This window comes from Grus americana, chromosome 4 (assembly GCF_028858705.1).
Source record: "Grus americana isolate bGruAme1 chromosome 4, bGruAme1.mat, whole genome shotgun sequence".
Lineage (NCBI taxonomy): Eukaryota > Metazoa > Chordata > Aves > Gruiformes > Gruidae > Grus > Grus americana.
Genome location: NC_072855.1, coordinates 65,626,969 through 65,645,294, shown reverse-complemented (window position 1 = coordinate 65,645,294; position 18,326 = coordinate 65,626,969). Strand labels below are relative to the sequence as shown.

Sequence of the window (18,326 nt, the reverse complement as noted above, 5' to 3'; positions counted from 1 at the left end):
AAAAGAAAGTATACCTGTCAACACTGACAAATGAATAGCCACAACTAATTTACAGATCACAATGTTAAAAATACTTGGTATCTACATTCGTAGTTTTGAGGTCTAAAGGCAGAAATTAATTTTATTTAAGGTAAATCAAGGTTTCAAACAAACATGGTAACAAAAGCCAGAATAATTTGCATAACCCTGCTCTCAAACACAATTTGTAGACATTAAAAATTGTGACTGAAAATAATCTTATAAAAATGGAGAGCGTCTTTGCATCCACCTTCATTAAAATCCTACGCATTTTTCTAATACCAAAGAAAAGGCAGTGATAATCTTCATCTTCCTGATTTCTTACTTTCAGAAAAATACTGAAGTATTGGAATCAAATGCGCCAGTATCCTATTTGCACACTCTGTATGTGTTACAATCACGCTAAAATTTGAATGCTTTGATTATAAAATCCAATGATTCCGGAATAACTAACCAAACAAAAATTACACAACACAGGAAGATAGGGGTTTATTCGAAGGTTGATTAGTAACTTAAAATTCTCCATTAGTGGTTATAGAAAAAAGGCAGAACACAGCTGGCTATGTGCATGCCTTTGATAGTCGTAGAGCATGGATAGGCACTTCATCATTCTGCCTTCCTACATTTATCTGTTAAAATTATTATCAAATATCAGCCAGGATGCAGTCGTGAATCACAGACTGCTCCTCGTCTTCAGGGGAATGATACAATGAGGGTCTATTCATCAGTATGGCAATCGGCACAAGTAATTAGTTCCCTAGACTGAGATCTCCTACAAAGCTTATTTCAGTCAGCACCACAAACATATGACAATGAAAAGCTAATGGAAGCCGCTAAAATTTGTTAACCTCTTCTGCCATCAATCCTTCTGGTATTCTGTGCTACAGTATTATGCAAAGATGGTAAATTATTAATTTGTCATTCATCTATCTTTCTCCAGTTTTGATAGAATTAAGCGATGCCATTCTTCTGGATAACAATTACAATTATGCTACATTACAAAACTATGCTGAAATTATTAGAAAAATAGGTGGCAATGATCAGGTACAAAGTATTATCCTGAAACATAATATATCTTTAGTCCCCTACTTTTATTTTCAGTTCGGCATATGAAATTTGCATAGGATTCCATCTCCTTCACCAGTGCGCTGATTATTCACGAACAACAACATAGCAACTATTTCACCGTGTATTGGGGTATTTATAACTATTGGCAACCGCTGTATTATGAGGTATAAAAACCAAATCTATTCTCTATACGTAGAAAAATATCCAACAAAAACCCGCACAGCCAAAAATAAACACCTAAGTTGTCTAATTCCTACAAGTGAGCCATTTTTGAGAGCAGCTACTGGGACAAATGCCTATTAGTGCCGACATAAGCCAGCATACTATAGAGCTACTCTAGACCAGCTGGCTTACTAGAAAGAGCGATTAACCACGGCCGTCCCATCCCCCAAAGGCAAGGCTGTACCATGCAGACTTTGTACCTCTGCAGCCAGAGGGAGACAGACAAACACTGCCCTGATTCGGGCAGAATTGACTGCTGAAGGACCGAAGGATTATGAAGCAAAAGGCCAAGCAAGCAGATTTTGGGAAAAGTATGTTGCCATCGACTACGGGGGACATTTGACAACAGAAGTTTCCGGCCCTACAGTAAAGGCTGCCATATGGACTAAAGGTGCTATATGGACTGGATCAATGAACATAAGTACTCAATTAGTGTTAAGTGCAAGAGCAACATTTCTCAGGGGATTGGGGATTTATGAATTATAAATCATATGATTTGCATGGATTTGTCAGGGGCCCCTCTAACATGATACACAGTAATTAGTGGTTCCTTGGTAACAATATTGACTGAAGAGAAACAAAGCTTTGATATTAAATGTTTTATTCAAATAACATAACCATTATATTGCTTTATTTTTCAAACAGTTCTCCAAATTACCAGGCTAGGTACTCAGAATTGAGATAAAACCTTCCTCTCGATTCCCATGTAACTAACTAGATTGTTACAATTGTACAGAGAAGAAAAGAAATACAGAATGACCAATATAACCTGGATTCTCAGGACTCTGAGCATACCATGCAAAAGAAAAAGTCCCTTCACTGTGGTCAATGGCAAAAAGCTTAAATGCTCACAGATCTTCATTCCAAGAACAAGAAACCTGTTTTTTTCTACCAGTTTCAAAGATTAACGCAATTGGAAACAAAACATAGCAACTGGTGTACTAGTTTTATTGTGGTGTTAGAGGAAAGGAATTTTAGGTGCAGGAAGTACCTATTGGTCCTCATACCCTATAGGAGATTTAAGTTGAATCTAAGTAGTACAGCCAGAGAACAACAAGAGGATCATGTAACTGCTGAAGAATTACTTCTTGTAATGCCTTATCCATCGTGTATTTCAAGATATTCTGCTACCTCTATGACCACAGACAAGAAACAGTCAGCACACCAGCGTGGATAGAAAAGAGACTCTGTGAGGTGGAGAAGACAAAAGGAAATGTAAATCTACAAAAGCAATACTTTGAGAAGTCTTGATGCTGTACTTGAGCCACCAGTTAACTGAGAATGGGTTTTAGCACACCACAGAAGCACCCATTGGGATACTTAGATTAGTGAAGTACTAAATAAATAAACACAGCACAGAAAAAAGACAAAGAGAAGGGAAGAAAGGCGAAAGCAGCACAGCATTATAGAAACTGTCTGCAGAAACACAGGGTGACTAGAGCTCTAAATGACCTCTTCTATCTAGAAGGCTATCTAGCCTTAAAGGCAAGAAAAATCACTCACGCAAAAGACAATTGCAACAAACTTAAAAGGAGATGGAAACTAGACTGTGTATGCCCTTGAAAAAACGTGCTGTTATGAAGACTGAGACCAGCACAGTATGCTATTACAGTCTTCGCACAGTCTACTATTTAAAGAAAACCAGTTCTTGCTCTGCTGTAAGGCAATTATGTACATTAAACACAGATATGAAACGTTAGTCAATGTGAATTTTGTACCGCTAGAAATGACTGCACTGACACGTCTGGAAGTAGAGGCTGTTCCCAGGCCACAGAATGAGAACACAGGTGGTGATCATGACATAAGCATAATACCTCATTCACATGCCTTAAATCTACGTGAAGATACCAAGATATATTTCCAGATGACATACTGCTCATTGGAACTCTAACCGTAGAGTTAAGCAGGTAAGTCAGTCTCCAACCCTAATCAATCCTTGGTCTCTCCGCTAAAACCATCAGCAAGGCAATCAATCAGTGATGGCAATTTCTAAGGTGTAAATGCTTGAACACAGAGACCTAAATTAGTTTCATAGACAACCAAACACAGAGCGGCAACACCACTTATTCATCAGTAACAACAGTATAGATTTGAAAGGAAACCTGGAAGAAGGCGGCTCTGCACTTTCTCCATCACCGACTGCAAGCCTACCACAACTTCTGGTTTTAATTAATTTATTCAGTGCTTTGGTTGCAATGCTCATCAAATGCACAGTATCAGGTGCTACTTCTAAATTACACAAAAGAGCAATCATAGAATGCAAATAGTGATGACCAATTTTAAAGAAAAAATATGCTGGATTATTTTAATGCTGTTCAGGAACATTTCTTACTCTACATCTAGATAACTATTTTTGCTTCCATGTAAAATATTTCAAGAACTCAAGCCAGACATCTGCTGTAAGATACACAAACATTTTTCTCAAAAAAACCCCCCAAAACAATAAGCATTCACATTTGATTGTCAATCCAAACATAAAAGTGCTGAAGTCCCAGAAAGTACTGCAGAAAACTTGATGGAGTATTGCTAGCAGACTGCAGGGCATCATGTAAGAGACTGCTGTATCTTGCAAATTGAAATCCACTGCATTGTCATGCAGCTGAATGTCCAGAATATTAACTAAAATATCTCATATTTTTCATGTAATAATAAAATGCAAGGTATGTTCCATTAACTGACTTGATGAAATACAATTTCAGAAAGAAAAACATTTTCTGAAACCCTCCGATATTCTCGTAATGAGCTTTCACAAACCGTGATCTAAAAAAACACGTTACACCAGAGCACATTAATATGATTAGGTACGTGTCTATAAGTACTAATCTAAAAAATGTTTTGTGCACATCCAGCTGTATTATTGATTTATTAAAATGATCAAAAATAGATATCTAACACATTTGGAAAATAAAACATTGAGTTTAATGATGGTGAAGCAAACACCGAAGATCTAACTTGACAAGCAAGTTCTCAGTAGCAGTACCAAGTTCAGCATTTGATGCAGAGATCCCATGCACAAGTGCTTGTGCTGCCATGTGGGTCAACCTAAATCAGAGTACTGATGCAGTATGGAAAATGACTGTTTTTCAGTAAATCAGGTTCCTGATCTGATTCCCAATTTTGCCTGTATTACCAAAGCACACAGGAAAAGGTTTGATTAGTATTAAGTCAAAGTTGCCACTAAAACATTACTTGACCAGCTACGCTCTATCTCAATGCGTGTATTTCACAGCACTTCACTGATAATGTATCTACTTCAGAACATTAAAGATTAATTAACTCTTGATAAGTGCATGCAGATCCTTGGAAACGCTACCTATATTACCTGTATTTTCTTCAATGGCAAAACCAGCTAAAGATCATCTGCTCTCCCTCCCTCTCTCAGTTGCAGTCACGGAAGCATTTGTGCAGCCAAACCAAACTGATTCACAGTAACAATCCGGGCTTATTAGGGCTTTTGTTCTGTTTTATATTAGCAGTCTCACTAGCAACTATGTCAGCAAAAATGAGGCAATGAAATGTGCAGGTGAGGGGAAGGAAGGAAAAGATGAGGAAGAACATTTTTGCTATCAAAAGACATAATATGTAATCATACTCTATTAGTGGAGTCTGTGCTTTCTCATGTTATCTTCATTTTCCCACACATAGACATTCATATTCCATAGTTTCAGAATACAGACTTCCACAAATGAAAATAATTGGGAACCCATAAGCTAAAAACATCATGCACAGGCAGGCTCTTAATCTCTACCACGGTCACTGCTGTAGTAACAAGAACTGGTCATAACAAAGGCCCAAGGCCACCGAGTACAACTTCTTTGGCATAACATCAATTATGCAGAACATTAATGTAACCCGGTAAATTAGCCTAGGCTATTTGCTTCTTCTAATCCTTCTCCAAGAAAGCATTTTACTTCGTCTATACAGGATTTTTTCCTAAAAGGACTTTTGCCTTTATCTGTGCTTCAATTTTATCAAAAGGTGTGGGGGGTTTTCTTGTGTTTCCAGAAGAGAAAGCAGTGCCATTCTTCTTCACATCTTTCAGAAGAAATGCATATGAAAAGCAGGGCATGAACTTCAGGCACAATGTCTACGTGGACTTAGCATAGAACTGTCACTCTGCAGACCTTTGCACTGTTGTAGGGGACCCTTGTACAGTTTAAACCTAATGTACTTCCAGCGTAGAGGGAAAAAAAATGGGAACGTCAGTAAGGGAAGCATGTCTTAACAGATGTTTCATGCTGCTTCCCCATATAAACAAGACAGTACAAACTGTAATTCCTAGATTTGCATTTTAAAAACTGGTAGAAGCACTGTTTGTATGCTTTTATACAGTAAATAGTTAGGATATTGTCTCTTTGTCTCAACCACCCATTAGAGACTGCAGCTACAACTCCCCTCCCGATCTCTGTGTTTCAAATAATACCAAAAATCCATTCCCGTATAACTAGCATGCAAAACAAAACTAGAGGAACAATGCCGATTTCAGATATCACAGAGGCTCTTTTCTGCATTGACAAGCTTTGAATTCCTCATTTAAAAAGCAATCCAGAAAAAATGTTGACTATAAATGTTTCCATCTCCCTCTACGCATTATAAAGCGCCATGTCAGGGTAAAGACAAGCTCACCTTTAAGGTGTTGCTGTCCTAGATGATGGTGCTATTAACCTCAAGTTTAAAAACAGCTCTGTTTATGTATGAGTTTATGTATGCTCTTCTTTGATCTTTATTAACCCTTTGGTGGCTAACAGCAGCCCCAGCTCTTTTGGAGGCAGCGTTCTTTGAAGTGCTGGCATTCCAGTGCACACTGATACTTCAAAGAGGGCTCACTTAAATACATGGTACAGTACTAATCATGTATTCTGCAACCACTATCTTATCTTAGACTGATCTTATTTTGATCAGTCTAAAATAAAACTGCACTTTAAAAGACATAGTTCAATTCTTGTTGCATTTCTGTCAAGATTAATTATAAATTAACTGAAATGGAAACTACTCCACTTCTCTATCCAAAGTCAACGTAAAAACTTTCTTCTGGCTTTGAGCAAAATTAGTTCAGACAGGATTCAGACATGGAAGAAGGAATGTATAGCAAATCTGCAACCGGATGCTTTGGCTTAGTTGCTAATAAATCTTTCCAGATCTCGCACATCCTACACCTGATTGCAGTCAACAACTTTTAATTTGTTTTTCAAAATAGCTACAGTTCACACAGATCCCATAAATTGCTATTCATACTGAAAATAACATTAACCACCATAATATACAAAAAATAGGTACACTGCATCTCACTGGAGGTTTTTTGCTGTTTGTCTGATAATGCGGAAATTTAGTCTGCAGTACTTCCAGTCATCCCTTCCTTGCCAAAAGTAACAATGGAATATAAGAATATAGGTTGCAGGATATATGATAAAGGAGTCAGATCAATCTCTATCTCCTTAGCCATTCCTACTAGTTTTGATGCTTTCACCTTAAGCACGTGCACAGAAAGGACCTACATCTCTTCTCACTAATTACAGCATCAACAGATTTTCTGTGAGGAATAAAGTACATTGAAATATTATGACTCAGATTAATTCTTTCCAGCACCTTGGAATTTGAGATTATAATCTTTCAGCATGTCTGGATATATAGATCAACTTCTGAGCAAAACAAGAAAATCTCCTCAGATCTGTTGTTTCATTTGTATGTTGTTCTGACCACAAATGTATAAATGCAGGAATTACAGTAAAGCTTTTTCCAAAAATCTTAGATCTGACCTGCACCAAACATTTCAGCTTCAATACCATCTCTTCTAGAAGAAACAGGATGAAATCACATTCCCACATATCTGCACTTTAAGAGCTGTGGCTAACCTGTATCCTTTTTTTATAGCTCTCTTAACAGCTGGATACTTTTCTTGTTTCCATAAAAATGTAATAGGCACCCCTCTGATTCAGTAAATACTTTTATCCTCTACGCTCTTCTAAAGGAAGTTAACATTTTTTTTCTTCTCTATATATATTTTCAGAGTTCTCTGCCAGAAAGGTCTAAATTGATTGTTCTTTTTTTTTTTTCCCAAAAAAGATGTTAAAATTAGTATCTAGTAACTAAATTAACTCAGCAATTTAATAAACACCAAAGAGAGGAATCGAAAAGATGACCAACACACTTCCAATCCAGAATGAACTTCTGCAAGGTGGTGCAAGGTCTGTTAAAGATCACTTGCCTTCAAACCAGCCTTGCCAAGTTTTCCGTTCAAGAAAGACCAACTTGTTAGTTCCTTTGATAGGAAAGAGTCTGTCCTCCAAATTATGAGAGATGAAACAACTCTGGCCTGCTTACACTTTTTTTAATATATATTTTTTTAAAACCTAGAATAACAAAGAGAAGAAAGTCCTCTCTGAGGTCTCTAAATGCCTACATAGAAAAAATGTATACATTTTATCTTTTTATTGTGGACAGAATTTGAGTGCATCTGGGGAGATAAGAAAATTCCCCCTTCAACTTCTTGCTTAATCACAAATTAATTTGAACATACTTGTCCCTCTGCTTTAAATTACATTGTGGGTAATCACATGCTCAGTTCCACAGGACGTTTGGCTACTGTTAAACAGTATTTTGGAAAAGGTATTATCAATTTGGATTGCAGGTTAGGATGCTGAAGTCTTAGATACATCCAACTTCAACATTACTTGCATTTCTCCTAGTCTCCAATATAACTAAAATAGAAACTTTATTAAAAAACAAACAAACAAACAAACGCCAAAACCAAATAAAACACCACCCTTCAAGCATGATTTAAAGGCTAACACTTCTGTCAGAGATTTAATTCAGGATTTAAAAATCTGAGGAGGGCAAAAATCTGGGAAATGACTTCATTGTGTGATGATTGCAAGAACATATGTAAGAAAGAGTTCAAGTAACTGCAAACATTGTATTGCTGAGACAGGAAACAATAAGTACAAGGCAGCAAGACCACTAAGCAGCACATGGAGCAAGACTCCTAACTGTTACCATACTAGCATAGCATAGCCAGGAAACAACAGGACTCTAAAACCTTTACAAAGGTTTCACTTATTAAATATATTTCTCCTTTGAAAGCCTTGCGAAAGGTCTCTAAAAATAAAAACACAGCACTGAATTATGATGAAGCACCCTTTCCTGGACCGCACCGAGAATGATGTATTTACTCAAGCTTTAAATGAATAAAAAAATAGCATGAAAAGATACCTTATCTTCTATTACACGTGGTCAAAGAACCAGGAGACAAAAGGTTGGCAATTAATAGGCTCTGCACAGAGGCAAGTTCAGAACTGGTACCTGGCACAGCCTGCAAGTGAAGATGCTGCCTGGGAACTGCTCTTTGCAAGGTGGCAGCTATCAGCTCGCATCACATCCCTGCAGGCGGCATAAAGAATACTGCTGCACACCTACCTGCTGCACAGTCTGCAAGAACCCGGAGTGAAACAGCAGGTACACTGTACTGCTGAGGATGGAGAAGCAGAATTAAGGTATAGATATTTAGGTCTAGACAGGTGGGGAAAATGTTCCCAAAATGGGGAGCTGATGTGAGAGAACAAGCGAACAAAGAGTTGGAGTCTCCATTTGGAGAGGTGAAAGGGTGTATTTGGGGCCAACGTCAAGAGGTCGGGAGGCACTTTATAGTTATGTTTTCTGTGCACTCATCATTGTCATCCTATATTCAGATAAATACAGTACTATTTCATGCCTGATTACTCAGTGCTAATTTGAGCTTGCCTAAGTACCTGCAGGTTTAATCATTCATCCTATCAAAGCTAGCTGAACTGAACTGCTTCCTGAGATCCACTGATGTCCCAAGGGTCAGAAAGGCTCTGCAGATATTTACTAGCTCCCTCTGAAAAATCACACCTATCCTCTGGCTGCACTAACAAAAGAGAAGTGCAGAAGCCATCCTTATTAATGTTACAAAAGCAACCAAAGGACTACTTGCAGTAAAGCATAAGCAATGTTAGAGTGCTAAACTACCCAAGGCTCCTTTAATACAAATTTAATTCAAGGGTTTAGTCTGGGAGAAAAGCTTGTACGGTGACACATCAGGAACAGCTAATAGAGAAGATGTAAACTTCTTTTCTATAGCTATTTTAAGAGAGAAATCTAGCAACAGATAACTTGGTAATGAACATTTGGATTGAGCAAGAGACATTGCAGTATTCTTTCCTCCACATATCCTTACTTTACACTCAAGACACAGCGTTAGCATTTAAATCCAATGTTATAGATCAGGATTAATAAGAAAGACTGCAAAAGGAAAGCTTAAGCAGCAACAAACCAGGAAATGTTTCCTGTTTCATTTCAGTGATTTAAAAATGAGCATAACCCCCACCCCCCCCAACTTCTTTCCCCCCTGTGTTAGCATCCATAGGGACACATGTTAAAAGACCATGACGCTTTTTCTTCAGGGAGGCTATTACCTCTCTTGACAAGATTTCCAACTTTTCCCTCTTCAGCCAGCTACTCTTTTATTTGCTTTTAAGACATCTCAGCAACAACGATTCTGAGTTTCAAGTCAAATGTGAAGGAGGAAAAAAAACCCCAAACAGTAGGAAAAACAACATACCTCTTTAGGTTCTTTCCTAACATTGAAACAACTTTCTAAATATTAAGCAGTTCTTCTCAACACAGCAGTCCCATCACGGAGGAGAATAAAATGGACACAGCACTGTCACTCACAACTGGAAACGATAAGCCATATGCAGCAAAGAATCCGTGTCCCACAGCCACTCAGCACCACGAAGAAACGCCCCCATCCGAGAGGGGAACTGAGCGATCTGGGGTAACTCATGCTGGACGGCACCACCAACTGCCCGAGGGACTCCCCGTCCCCGGCAGGGGAGGGACGTGAATGCACCCGCTGGCTAGAAAGAGCACGGGAACGTCTGTACCTTGTCTCAACAAAAGTCTAACCCCAAAATTCTGCATCCAAAAAATGTCAGTGGTGGCTTAAGTGGCGGCTTAAGGAAGAGTAAGATCATGTACAACTTCCCCCCTAACACTCTGCCAGTTTCCAAGTATTTTCAGCTCGGGGGATTTCCTGAGTCTAATGTGGTTTGTCTATTTATACTCCTTCTTCCTCCTAATGCGTTTCTCTCCCGAGTACTCATCCACATTGGAGAAACAGACTTCAAACAAACCCAAGCGTCAGTGGCATCAACCCCCAAGTTCAGAGCTTGGGAAGAATTACTCCGGTGAAATATAACAGGCTAGAACTGGGGAATTTCTGGGAATTTCTGTTCTAATGTGTCACTTAGGCACCAAGGTACAAAGTTTTAAGTGGCACAGGCAAACCTTAGTTTCTGGACTACAGAATTCCATCTGTGTGTGTATAAATCAAGTATCTGTATAGTGTGTGATACTGTTAACGTTCATGAAAAACAATAGTAGGGACAATAAAGACAAAAATCCTTTAGGTATTACAGAAATTCCTAACAAAACTATAACTTGCATATTTAAAAACTGGTATGCAAATGTGAGAGCAGAACATTTCTCTGTAACAACCATACAATTCTCCACATTTTTTGCTGGCAATATTAATTCTTGTTTTATGTAAATTCTTCAGAAAAAAATATTTAAGACCATATCACTGTTAAATTATTGTGCAGATACTTATAAGCATAATTTAGGTATACTGCATCACAATGCACATTTTCTTCCTTGAACATAATCTTCTTCCCGCATATATGAACTGTATGTGTAATTATCTGTAAAGTCACACCTTTCTCCATTATTCAGCTTTAGAAATAATCATGTATTATCCCTGCTAAACTAAGCCAACTTCTTTTTTTTTCAGTAGCCTGTGATGAAAAAAATTAAAGAACTCAAACATTTTCACACAGTATATAATACAGCTTCTGTAAGAAACCTTGTTTACAATGTTTGTTAAATCCATCACAGAAAACACTCTTTAAAAAATCATGGTAAAAGAATTGAGAAGCATATTTTTTTGCAATTAGCTTCTCTGCTGACAGAAGAGTCAATTCAGATTGACACTCAAAATTGAGAAAAGACTGTTTCATTTCATCATGAAAATTGAATGTTTTCACTTTCCTTTTCAAAATAAAAAGCCCATATATTTTGTAAGAGATTTCAAGGATAAGATAAAGTGAAAAGTTTTCCATTGCTGTAAAAACATTAATGTTTTTCAGAAGACAAACCATTCTTTCTCATTTTGGGAGGAAGATGAATTCAGTTATTAATGAAATGAACAGAGCACTAGAAAAGAATAAAAAAAATATTAATTTACATGCAAACCGCTTTGGTTGTTTTTTGAAGTGACTTATGAATTTTAATTTGGACTGTTTCAAATACTGAATATATACACAGCTACTTGTACTACATTTTTCAACTAAAAATTAAAAATACAGTAACGAAAACAATGGCAAAAGGACTCAAATAAAACCTGATCTTTTGCTACAACTTCTCAAGGTCACAGGATTCATTTTCAGTATCATGCACCATTAAAATTTACTTTGTTGTACTAGTCACTAAGAGGGACAGAGAATATGGTTTTCACAAAAGGGATGGCTTTCATCTAGACTTTCACCCCCTTTATAGGGAATAACTTTGCTAAACTTTGGAAATGAAATACATGTGTGAAGCTATATGGGCAAGCAGCAAATCACAGCAATAGCTATGGATTACTTACCAAACCATATGATAGAAGTAAGCAATCTTTGATACTAATCGCTGCAAGATGGTATTTTCCCCAAAAATTTCCCATGAGGGAAGGGGGTGGTGAAAGAAGAGACAGACTGACAATCATCACAGAGATTACAGCACACTATCTGGGATTTGGGGATGAGAAATTAACACATTAACAAATGTAACAGGTTATTTGGCTGAATTTATTCTGTGAGGTGGATTCAATGGCTTTTGAATGAAATAGGTTTGTAGGTAATTCTACTTGCCCAAAAGTCTTCTAAGGCATTATTTTAATTTCTGTTTACTATATTTTAATCACTTATAATAAAATTTCACAAGTCAAAGTTTAAGAGAGAACATTAATTTTTCCACAGAGAAGCTGTTGCCCAAAGTATTTCTTTTTGGAAGTTCAGTCTGTACGCCATCAGTAGGTGTTCGCTAATCGTAAAACACCTTTGAAGATGCTGCCCATCCTTCCCTAGGTCGTGCCTCACAGATTACCCCCATCACACTTCTCATATGCCCAGCCTGTAATCTCATGTGCATCAAACCCACTGAGAACAGTGTTAGGTCCTGTCCGTGACAAACATGCATTATTCCCACAGACCAACAGAGAACAATTTCTCTAGGCCAGAATTTTATCTATGAAAAAAAATAAAAATCTAAACTTTCTCTGAAATGGCTGCTCCAGAAAGATCAAGAGACATTGGGACAAAGAAAGTTGCAGTTGTCTTTCACCAGTGCTCTCTACGCCCACAACAACATAAGCAACACAAAGGAGAAAATTATTTCATCCGGATACAGAAGAGACAAAGAGCCTATGAGGCAACAAAGAAAGCCTCTAGATGTGGAAGCCATGGAAGATAAAAATGTGAGAGGGGAGGGATTACGCGTACATGATCCGCTGGTGATCAAGCGGAGAAAAGGGGACAGATTTGGGAATCAGTAGGACAAGAGGCAGAGAAGAGGAGAGATGGCACAAAACCAGGTCTAGCTATGACAAAAACCTGGGAAAAGCAATAAAAGGTCAAAAAAGAAATCTGATGAAGAATTAATGGAGACAGAAAATGCACGCAGGCCAGAGCAGAAAGAAGGCGGGGGGGGGGGGAAGGATTCTGCAAGAGAGAATGCTTCTTCTACAATGTCCTTATTAGGACATTACAGGTGATCCTGATTCTGTTGCTCTCTGAAAACTGGGCCTCATAGTCTTAATACTGTCCTACAATATTAGGCTGGTGCTCATTTGTTATTTTTCTGAAGAGAGGGGGTGAAGTAGTGTGTATATGTGTATATTTAACACATAGTGTTCCCACTTAAAACAGAAAAGATCTCCATCGCACAAGTCATGTCTCACCTACCCTACCATTTAAGGAAAAAAAAAATTAAAATAAATACACCACCCCCCCACCAGATAAAATCACATCTCAGCATCTTCAGCAGCAGTAGCAACAGCTTCATGAAAGTTACCAAATGAATCCATCCAAAATCGTAAACTTTTTAACGATGTCACTACAAGGTTCTTTAAGCAAGGACAGATAACACTGTGCTTACGCTGCCTTTTAATATTTGAATCAGGAGCCTGCTGCCATACTCAGACACACAATGCAGTAAGGCAAAGCTAGAAAGTGTTTCTAGGAACACAATGCAGAAATAGGAAAAAGAAAAAAACAAACAAACCCAAAAATACCAACAAAGCCAACAAAAACACCCCAGCCCCCAAAAACTTTAAAATTACTTAATGAAGGCCACAAAGCACGTTAGTACAGGTATTAGACAGAACTGCTGGTTCCCAGTTTTGATATGGGCATTCTTTCAGCTGTCCTTGAAATCACTCAGTCTCTCAAATATATATTTTTAAGGGTGCACCAAGGACTAGTAAACATCAAAGTTGAATGCTACAGTTTTCTTATTCTTTAAAAGTTTAGGAACAAAAAATATTTGCCTTACTAGGGTAGAGACTACTCACAGATACTATTTGCTGTGTTCATAACTTAGAAAATATTGTTTCAGTAATCAAACTTTAACATTGCTGTTTAGAACCAGAGACCATAAGAGATGTATAATAAAATCCACAGATACGAACAGCATGATAAATCCAGTGATTAACACTTTGGGGTTTTGGTGATTTGGGTTTTTGGTTGGTTGGGGGTTTTTATATATAAAATTATATATTCCTTTATTTAAGCAAAAAAGTATTCTTGTATTGCTAGCATTACTGTACTGTGAAATAGCATTTTTCCCCTTAAATACACTATTACCCACAAGCATATGCTTTGTGTTTCTACGTATCATTAATAAGGAAGTTGCCTTAAAGCCCATTCAAGTTACGGGTCAATATTCCTAGATCTGACATACAAAAGGACTTCTAAAATCAAGCTTGTCAATTTTTTTTGTTTATTTTATATCTATTTTTTGCTCTTGTTCACCCTCCTTTGAAGTTAAGTCTTCAAAGCTTCAATATCAATTGGAATGCAGCATTAAGGATTTTACGACACTATGCTACTTAAACTTTTATTGTTTTGTTGCGAAATCATAATCAGAAGGATTAAGCTCTTGTATTTGCCTTTTTGTTTCTCTTTTTTTTTTAATTCACTCTTTTTTTTATTCCAATCCCAGCATGCCATAAATCTGTAGCATGCCCCTTTTAGTCTTCCCACAGAGACAAAATAATGCAGTTTACACTTAAACATGCTCAAGAAAAAAAATTAACATTCTTTATCATTTTCTAGCAGAGACAGTTAATACTCTCAGGCTACATTAATAGAATCTTTCTGCCATTGTAGAAAGTTTGATAGCACTCTTATTTCAATGTCTGAATTTTTCTCCTTTTTTTGACAAAGACAAATGATTGCCATCAATCAAGATCCAATCGGGTATACACAGAGTCAAGCAAATGCATCACTCTTTACTGGTTTTCCTGCTATTTGTGCAGGCTTTGCTCCATATTATTTTATAGAATGATCAAAAAAGCAGCCATAAGATAGATCATTCACACCCACTGTAAAATTAACTTTCATGAATAATGAGAGTTTTAAACCTCAGATAATGTATATGTTATACAGAAGATATTGCTGGAGTTCATTTCTGGCTGGAGATTATGTAAATGATACTATATGACCTTTATCATTACAAACAGGACATGCAAAACACATATTATTTCATACATCATTCTAAAGCAAGTCAGTACCTAAAGGAGAATCAGTCATTTATAATGTTCATGGTGAAGTGCTAAGGTTGCAAGAAAATGATATGAAGTACTTGTGATATTTTTGACTACTCCTCCCCCTTAACCTGTTACTTATGTGCTTTAAACATGCTAGAAGTAACAAAAATAAAGTTTACCTTCCTGTTTCTTTACAGGAAAATCAGTATTTTGTTTCTTGATAGAAAGATCATTTATCTCAAGATTAAACTATGCTGACGATAACTATTTATGTCAATCAAAGCAAATGATGTTGAATTAATAGTAATACATAGAGCTATATTTATATAATGAATGAATAAGTAGTTCATTTTTTAATGTAAAACAATATTTTAAATCACTTTCTTTATGTTATTTCCTTATTACTGAACAATAAGCTAAGCAAAGTTAAATTGCTTAAAGATTTCCCAAAGATAAAAGGTACCATTCACCGTGAAGGCTAGACAGTAGATACACATATGGAATCAATGACAAACTCTAGGAAAGATCTAGCCATCCAAGCAATGCTCAGACTGCATTGTTCCAGACTTCTCTTTTCTGTACCAATGAGGAACAAAAAGAGTACAAAATGTGGTTTAAATTTTGAGACTTACACAGCTCTTAAGTATTTAAGGGCCCTTATCAAAATATCTAAAGAAATATATTTATACAAAATTATATATAATCATTAGTTTTCATATATATATACACACACACACTGAAATGTCATATAGCCAAAGAAATGCCTACTCCAAAACATCAAGTCTTTGGCATAAGCAAGCAATAAAGTGAAAAATTCTGTTAAATTGACTACATATTATTCTTATGTCAGGAAATATACACAGTTTACCTGTTCTTAGTTCCCAATATCTTTCTTACTTTCAAACCTTCTGTCTACCAGTTGTTTAATCCAATCCTAATAGAGTCCTATTTTTCTGAGTGATAGGTTCAGTAGCTTCTGCGGAATCTCATCACAGCTGTAGATACTGAACATACACTGCGCTGTACATAATGACAAGAGTGGATTTAGCTACATCCCCAATTTATTTTGCAATCTGGTACTGCTTCTCCAGTACAAGTACACTTGTAACACTTGTCCTTAAATTTCCGCAGTTTCTCACTGCAATAGACTATTCCCCTTGCTACTGGGGTGGATGATCCCTTTTTATTGAAGGCATCTGAAGGCACGTAAGGGAGAAGATGGCCGGAAAAGATGTCTCTGCAGTCTTCAGAGAAGAGCAACAGAGAGAGCACAGAACGCAAATGACACTGTGCATCTCATCTGACTTCTCACAGATAGTCACTGATACTGCATTTCTCATCTTCTTAGTACCAAGTATGAAACCTTGGACTCCAAACTGAAGAACTGCTGAGTAACCAGAGCAACACTGGAAGTCAATAGCAGCTTTACTCTTTAAAAACATTGTACTATGGCCAAATAATTTGTAAACCTGGCAGAGGACACTCAAGACTTTCATCTCTTCTGTGCCCCAGTTTGCCACCTATAAAATGGGAATGATTGTGAGTCACTGTAAAAAATTGCTCTGAAGGTGAAGTCAGGTGCTATAGCAAAAGCACTCTAGAAAAGCCCATGGGCTTCTATATTCAGTATAGAATATAAATCTACTTCACAGCGTTAGGAACAAAATAAAACTTTACCTAAAGTGAAGAAGAAAATTCTACCTCAGCAAGAGCTGGGCTACTGACTGAAATCCAAGCGCAAACAGCATTTGAATAGCTGCTTAGCGGTTGTCATTCATAGAATCATACAATCACAGAATCATTCAGGTTGGAAAAGACCTTTAAGATCATCGAGTCCAGCCGTTAACCTAACGGTGCCAAGTCCACCACTAAACCGTGTCCCTAAGCGCCACATCTTCATGCCTTTTAATTACCTCCTTCTGTGCACTAAATGTTACAATTGTCCCCTGAGAGCAACAGTATGAAATTCTCCAATTAAAACTGCTTCATAATACATGGAGGGCCAAAATATGGTTGAATAAATAATGTAAGTTCTGACCCTTGGTAAACATTTGAGCTCTTGTCTTTGTAACTTTAATAACTCTGTTAACATAGGGAATTGGGGTGGGGAGTAAATGCATGTCTACCTGTCCTCCCCACATTACAGAGACAGAAAAGAAACAAGTACAGAAAAGGTAGAAAATAACAGAAAATAGCTATCACCCGGAAAATCATAGGCAGCCTAGATTTTCTAGAAATCATTGCCAAAAAATCAGCTTTATGAAAGAAGATATGCTTCTGGTTGGATGGATTTTATCACAGAACACTTCTGGCCTGTTAAAGGGAGCAGTTGCCTGCAGCCATCCTGATCTTTGCGTGCTGCATTTTTTAAAACAAATTTGTACAGCAATTTTCTTCAGAAGGGTCAAGCCAGGGCAGACATCTCTGTGTGATACTCTGAACTTCAGAACTGCAGGTGAACTGCTGTGGCCCTTCTGCCACACACTTTAACAAGCCAGCACCCTTATCGAATCCACCTGAAAATCACCAAGAAATTCTGTCCTAACAGACTTCCCAATAGTATCACCGACATAAATACACAGCCAGGATGCAGTTCAGCAAACATAACACACCCACAAAAAAAAGTCAAATTACTCTGTAGCCTTATCTCGCAGAAGCTTACAGTTGCATCTTCAGGCTAATATACACAGTTTATACCTGCATAACTCGAACAGTTTTAGTATTAAAACATTATAACCTCAAATGTAGATAGATTTCCATTCTCCCCTTTCCTCAGTGGCAGTTCTGCAAGTACTTATAGGTATCCTTCACCTCAGCTTTCTCTGAAGCCATTGCTTTTGTCACCTGCAGCTCTCGTTTCCAGAACCCTCTGTTATGTTCACCCCCATTTCACGTTCCCCATTCTCCTCCTGGTCAAGAGTCCTTCTGGCCATCTTCATGTCCCTTTCCACCAAGAAGGGAATGCCTTTACACACTTCCTCTTCCTGCTTTCCTTGACATTTCTTTCCAAAATCTAAAATTGTACTGTGGAGTGCAGAAATATGGTAATTTATGTTGTCATTGACTAGTTTTCTGGTTGTCTTTTACTAGGTCATTTGAAGCCGACATGTGTTAATCAGACACCAGGAGTTCCACGTACCACTCCTTTTTCCCTCTCCAGTTTCCTGATTACCTCTGAAATATTAGTGTTCTAATG

At 37.4% G+C, this 18,326-nt stretch overlaps 1 protein-coding gene across 8 annotated transcripts in view; it reads right to left on the bottom strand.

Moving 5' to 3' along the window:
- Nucleotides 1-18,326, bottom strand: part of LRBA (LPS responsive beige-like anchor protein) — a 466,837-nt gene that overhangs the window by 197,424 nt on the left and 251,087 nt on the right. The window contains exon 1 of one of the 8 annotated variants that reach the window (XM_054824985.1): nt 9,887-10,227. The exons of the other annotated variants lie outside the window; for them this stretch is intronic. Coding sequence (XP_054680960.1) covers nt 9,887-9,909 — 23 coding nt within the window. The 5' untranslated portion in view covers nt 9,910-10,227. Of the gene's footprint in view, nt 1-9,886; nt 10,228-18,326 lie in introns of those variants that run through there. 8 annotated transcript variants of the gene reach the window in all.